The sequence below is a fragment of the Coturnix japonica genome, unplaced genomic scaffold, assembly GCF_054131305.1.
Source record: "Coturnix japonica strain WE unplaced genomic scaffold, WE-NBRP24 Scf040, whole genome shotgun sequence".
In the NCBI taxonomy this organism is placed as follows: domain Eukaryota; kingdom Metazoa; phylum Chordata; class Aves; order Galliformes; family Phasianidae; genus Coturnix; species Coturnix japonica.
The window spans coordinates 3,082,501-3,088,544 of record NW_028188943.1 but is presented as its reverse complement, the minus strand read 5'-3'; the positions used below and the strand labels follow the sequence as shown (position 1 = coordinate 3,088,544).

Sequence of the window (6,044 nt, the reverse complement as noted above, 5' to 3'; positions counted from 1 at the left end):
GCTGGTGATACCTGTCCTGGAGAACGCAGGATGAAGGACAAAAGCTCTGCTCTCACATTCAGGGCCATCCTCTGACAGAAGGCAGCACTCAGGACTGTTCCCAAGGATCTCTTTCATGGCTTTCAGTTCAAGCTCCGAGTCTTCCAGATGACCTTGAAGACTTCGGGCCTCTTCAATGGCAGAATGGAACGGACTGGAGCTATTACGGAGATTCTTGTTTGACTGGGTCAGAGTCTGTCTCGTTGCCTTCCCCAGCTCCACCTGCTGCTTCTGCTGCTCTCTTTTCCCTCTTGCGTGCTCTGTGAGAATGAGTTTCAGAAAGCACTACTCACTGACAGGAAATAAGGGGAAACTTGAAAGACTTTGCAACCTAAGTCCTGGCAGTGTACTGCCAGCGGCTGATTTGGCCGTCCAGGATCCTGGCACCACAAATGCTTCATTGCCAAATGCAGCAATAAGGTGTTCTGGGGAAAGGCCAACTCACAGGTAGTTTTTGAGCACCCATATCACAGTACCAACAGCCAGCACCAGCGCAGGCAGCAGCATCACTGAGACCGTCATCGGAATGCGGCGCTTCCGCACAGATCTGTGAGCAGCAGCCTCTGTGCTTTTGCCTGTGTTCATCCCTGGAAGAAATGAGACAATGTCCCACGTTACCTTCAGCTGCGCTACAGATAATCTCTCAGTGTGCTTCATGGACCCAAGAGGTCATTTTGTCAGTGGGTGCCTCCGTCTCTGGTGCCGAAGCACCGGAGGACAAGAAGGATTGCTTCCACCTCTCGTTGGGTATGGAGAGGCTGCACAGGCACTACCCGTGTCCTCCTCTGGGCCGAGAGCTGGGGCTGTACTCTGGGGTCTGGGCTTGGTCCGTGGGGAGAGCTACAGAGCAGAATCCCTCACGCTTTTCCCGGCATGCGTGTCCTGAGCTCCCCCTGTGGGACGCCCCCCAGGCTGAAGGTCAGGCTTCAGCCAGCACAGGGCACAGCCAGAGCCAGCCCAGGGGAGAAACACTCCTGCAGGCTCCTACCACGCAAGACCCTGCTCATCACCCTCAGGTGGCTTCGTTCCAAAAGGGCAAACTCTGCGATCTGGGAGCGGTGGGAGCTGAGCAGGGTCACAGAGGTCTGCAAGTACCTTCCCTGGCACATTGCTGGAACAACTCTCCACACCCCACGAAGGCCAGCCATTTTCAGAGAGCCACCCCTGGCTTCTTTTACATGTGCTCTATGCTCACACGCTCAGGTCTGGCTGCTGACCTGGTGTGCAAGAGCTGGCAGCAAGAGCCTGCAGGCACGCAGTGACTCTGGTTCGTGACACCGTATGATCATAGGACAGAAATTACCTGGCATGCCAGTTGGTGCTGCCTGTATTCCTCTGTCCGGGACTGGCAGTGTGGGATATCCGCCTTCCTGCAGTGCATCCGGGACCGGCAGTGTGGGATATCCACCTTCCTGGAGTGCATCCGGGATGGGCAGTGTGGGATATCCACCTTCCTGGAGTGCATCCGGGACGGGCAGTGTGGGATATCCACCTTCCTGGAGTGCATCCCTCTCACTTTGTTGGTCCGTTCCTTTAGAAAGAAAGCAGGGCAGTAGGATTGGGATGTCACGTGCCCTCATCAAAAACTGAGCTTCTCCAATCCCGAGCTCAGGTAAAGTCCAGCCCCCCCCCCAAGTACACTGTGAGCCCCTCTGTTACCCAAGGGCATTTGGGCCCTCCCAGCTATTGGACAATGCTGACTCCCTCACACCTCTTGAGAAATCAGCTCCTGTGCAAGGCCCTCACATACTGTGCTGTCACCAGCCCGTCACAGCCAGGTAGCTGCAGGCTGAAATCCAAGCTCTAACACACAGTCCAAGCCCTCAGAATTAGCATCTCCACCTCATTTCCAGCATTAGCAAAGGCAGCCAACCCTGCTCGGGATGCTCCTCCTGCCTTGAACTTGCTCAGCTGCACGGAGGGCTTTGGATGAACAGAAGCACAGCGCTTGCCACTTTGTCACTTGCTGCCATCTGGGTGCCAATGACTGCACAAAGCAGCTCTGACAAGTAATGGTTGTGCTGGGGGAGCAGCTGCCTCTGGGTCTTGGCTGGATGCAGACCATCTGGCAGCAGACCAGCTCTGGTGCTTGACAGCACCTGCAAGGTGATACACGGAACACGGCTGCAGCACGGCTCTGACCCATCCCTTCCTGCTGTGCAGGCTACAGCCTGCCCACACCTCTATATCACACCTCAGCTTCCCAGGTCCCACAGTGAACAGACTGAAGTATACCCACCACGCTCTGCCTTCTCCATTTCCTTCAGCAGTCGCTTCAGGAGACGGGATGAGCCCTGAGAGTATTTTCCTCGTGTGGATTCATCCTCTTCTCTTTCTGGACCTTAACAGAATGTATGAAGTTAAATATCATGTGCATGAAGATCTGAAGATCAGCGGCGAGTCAGCCAAGTCAGTGAAGACAGAGTACTCACTGCTGGGATTCCAGCTGGGCTCCAGCACAGGAGGAAACCGATGACCGGGCAAGGCCCACACTGGGGGCACTTCTGCAACCAAAGACCCATGAAAAGTTTTAGTCACACACTACAGCATCAACTGAGTAGCAGAGCATACAGGGGACAGGGCCTGCAGACACAAGTGTGATCAGACACAGGTGAGGAGAGCTTCCGGCACATGTGGGGGCCTCCTTTTCCCTGAGTGACCTGTAGGGTCTGGCAGTGGTTGGGGAATGCCACAGCCCAAATACAAAGGTCTGGGCTCCCTCAGCTGCAGAGGGGCAGCGGTAACCTTCCCACTGAAATGTTGCAGCTCTCAGAGAAAAAATACTCATGGCTCATCTGTGCAAACCCTTCCGGGCACAAACAGGCTTGGAAGACCTGGAGAGGATCTCCAGTAAAATTGCACCCAGGTAAACCATGAGAGCATGAACGTTTCAGCCTCCAAGGAAACAGACACAACTTACCCCTGGGTTGTCCCCCAGGCACAGGCATGAAGTCCGGATCCAAAGGAGCATCCGGAAAGGGAGCACGAAGCTCATCATCTAGAATCAAGAACAGATGAGATAAGTTCCCACTTATATGCACTATATGGTGTGATCTCCTTCTCCCTCAGTAACTGGATGTGGGGCATGGGAGAATAACTCAGGTCATGATTTCCAAAGTTGCAGGGTGGACGGGATGACCCGTAGGCTGGCACCTGGCAGCGTATGCAGTGCTCTCTCCGGGCCACGTGCCACATCTCTCACAGATTACGTGGAAGAAGATGCAGCCCCCCAGGGCTTTCTTACTGGGAGGCCTCTGATGGACAGCAAGGTCACACTGAGGCACTGGAGGAAAGCACACCTGTCTCTTCCCCTGGGCTGTGGACTGGGGCTCTGGCTTGGAAACTGGGGAGTGCCATGAGCCTGAAGCAGAAATGCTCATGCACGCCCAGCACGCCTCTTCTGAACTCTCCCCGGGCACCTCCCAGGACGAAGGCTGTGCTGCAGCCAGCAATTAGCAGAGCTACAGCCTGGCATGGCTGGAGCCAGCCCTGGGGAGCAGCGCAGCCACGGGCTCTTGCCCGGCTCCTGCAGTGCTGCCCATCACCCCCTACCCAGCAACACCCCCATGGAAGGCAGGCCCCAGGCAAGTGTACTACAGGGCCGTGGGGACACAGCCTGACTTCTTGCTCCCAGCGCTGCTCAGTTTGGGTCCCATCTCTACCCACTCACCTGCTCCCCATGCTCGCCACGGAGCAGCACAGCTCTCCTGAAAACTCATGGCCACCAATAGGAGGAAGAGGACAAGGCGGGCAGGGTCCATGGCCCCCCCCACACTTGCACCACGCTTCCAACACCACCGCTGCAGCCACAGTGAGTGTCGCACTGAGCCAAGCCTGCAGCCAGGCCTTGTGATCTCATGACGCAGCTCAGCACAGTCATAGGATGGGGCATTGTGACCTCACATCTCTGTGATTCCGGGTGGTGGCTCCCCGCAGGCTGCTGCTCTTGTGATGCACTGCACCAGGGCTGTGTGGGGCTGGTGCTTACATCATAGAAATGCAGAATCATAGAATGGCTTGGCTTGCAAGGGACAGTGAAGAACTCAGAACCCCAGCCCCACTGCCTCGGGCAGAGATGCCACCCACAGAGTCTTGCTGCCCAGAGCTCCATCCAGCCTGGCCTTGAACACCTCCAGGGATGGAGCATCCACAACTTTGCTTGGCAAACTTTTGCAGAGCTTCAACAACCCCAAGAAGGCATTATTTCCAGCTTGGTGCAACACCTCAGGCCACAGAGGTAGTGACGCAATATGCACAGGTTATCCACGCGTGTGAAACGTGCTGCAATTAAGCAAGCCAAGCGGATAAATCCTCTCCAGTGTGGAGGATGATGGCTGAAATACAAACACGGAGAAGCTGACCTTCCCACAGACCCGCCAAGTCAAGTGTCACGTGCTTACATTTTTGTTGATAGATCTGCAGTTTCATCTTTTTTTGATGGCTAAGGAAATCCCCTTTCCTGCACCAAGTGTATTTCCCACGTGTAACGTGCTTCCAAGTCTGATTTTAGTAGCAGATATTGAAGGCTTGCTAGTTGGCACCTCCCATCCCCAAAGTCCCAGTGAACTCACCCACTGCTGGCAACTGGATGCTTGGTGGCGAGAGAACCATCACCTATAGGATCCCACCTGGGTTTCCAGAAACTGTTGCACCTTTGGATACATGGCGATAAATACTGTGTCCATACAACACCCTCATTGAATCAGAGCCTGCCACCTTCCCTACAACCAGGCAAAGGGCACAAAGGAAGCTGAACTGCTGAACCAGGCACCAATGGGGCTTACGTGTTTGCATCAAAAGACAAAATACCAAGCAGAGAGCGTGGGAATCAGATGTTGTTTCTGAAGCAGAATTAAGTTTAAAAAAATTGATTTCACAGTCTGACATCAACCCTCCTCCACCCCTCCCATTCCCCCCCCAGAGCACCCCTCCCTTCCTTCCCTCTTTGTTTAAAGGAAACAAGGGGCCTGGGAGAGCAGGAAGGATGCAGATAAGGAGTGAGACCTCACGGAAGACATCAGGCAAGGAGGAGAATAGATGTTGTAAATACCAGAAGAGGAGCTGCATCCCCCTGATAAGAACAAGAGGGGGTCTGCATGCTAAACAACTATTGAATATGTATCAGAATTCTGAGAAATCATTGACTATGTATGAGATGTACCTATATCTGTGTCAAGATTTTACAAGTCCATGTGCAAGTTTGGTGGAGCTATCCCGCTTGCACCCAGCGCTGGAATAAACATACCTGCTTTATAACCCATCTATGTGTTATAGAGTTTGATTCCGCAAGTCACTTACACCCCATATTTTCCTTAACAGCCACACTGGGTTATCTGGATTTGTTACACTTATCCATAGTTGCTGGCAGATGTTTCTCTCTCTCTCTCTGTCTTTAATCCCCACACAGCCCATCTTCCCAACTGTGGGTTTCGGTTAGGAGGTATGCACCCATAGGGTCCATGCCCTGCTTGTAGATATTTATCCTGCCCAGCCCCAGGTGCCCAATCTGAGGCAATAGTTTCACATCCCTAATAGGCACAGTAATATGAGCCTGGGTGGTTACAGTATCCCCTCCCTGGGTTTGAGCTTAGGCAAAAATAGTAACCCTTTTGGTTTAGACTGGGCTGTATAGGTACCAGGTCACACAGGGATGTCAGGAAGCTTGGTGTGGGTGGCGCTGTGCTGCTATACAAAATGTGATCACTGTGAGAATCCCCAAGTACCAATGGATACCCCTAAGGCCCATCTTTCCCTACAGTTCACTCCTCTGCCTCACTCGTCAACTGGGTTGCAACCAGCTACGAGGGGTTTTTTTAGTTCTTCTCAGCAGCAGTAGTGTTCTTCAGGGGAAGCCTTTACCTGGAATACCCATTGGGCTTGTCGCAGTGTGAGTTTCAAGTCGTCACTCCCGGGAGCTACCTCCCACTTCTCGTCACCGATGGGTCCTTTAACACGTCTGGCATGAGTCCATCCTCTCTCTGCAGTTCGAATAGCTGTTTCTGCAG

The 6,044-nt window shown here is 53.6% G+C and overlaps 1 protein-coding gene across 1 annotated transcript; it reads right to left on the bottom strand.

Moving 5' to 3' along the window:
- Window positions 1–700: 700 nt before the first annotated feature.
- LOC146753009 (uncharacterized) lies at window positions 701–4,241 on the bottom strand. The gene is made up of 5 exons (XM_085531167.1): window positions 3,710–4,241; window positions 2,960–3,037; window positions 2,472–2,543; window positions 2,279–2,380; window positions 701–1,570 (listed from the first exon to the last, which is right to left on the bottom strand). The coding sequence occupies exons 1-5, from the start codon at window positions 3,798–3,800 to the stop codon at window positions 1,239–1,241; spliced, it is 675 nt and encodes a 224-aa protein (XP_085387293.1). The 5' UTR covers window positions 3,801–4,241; the 3' UTR covers window positions 701–1,238.
- Between the last annotated feature and the right edge of the window lie 1,803 nt (window positions 4,242–6,044).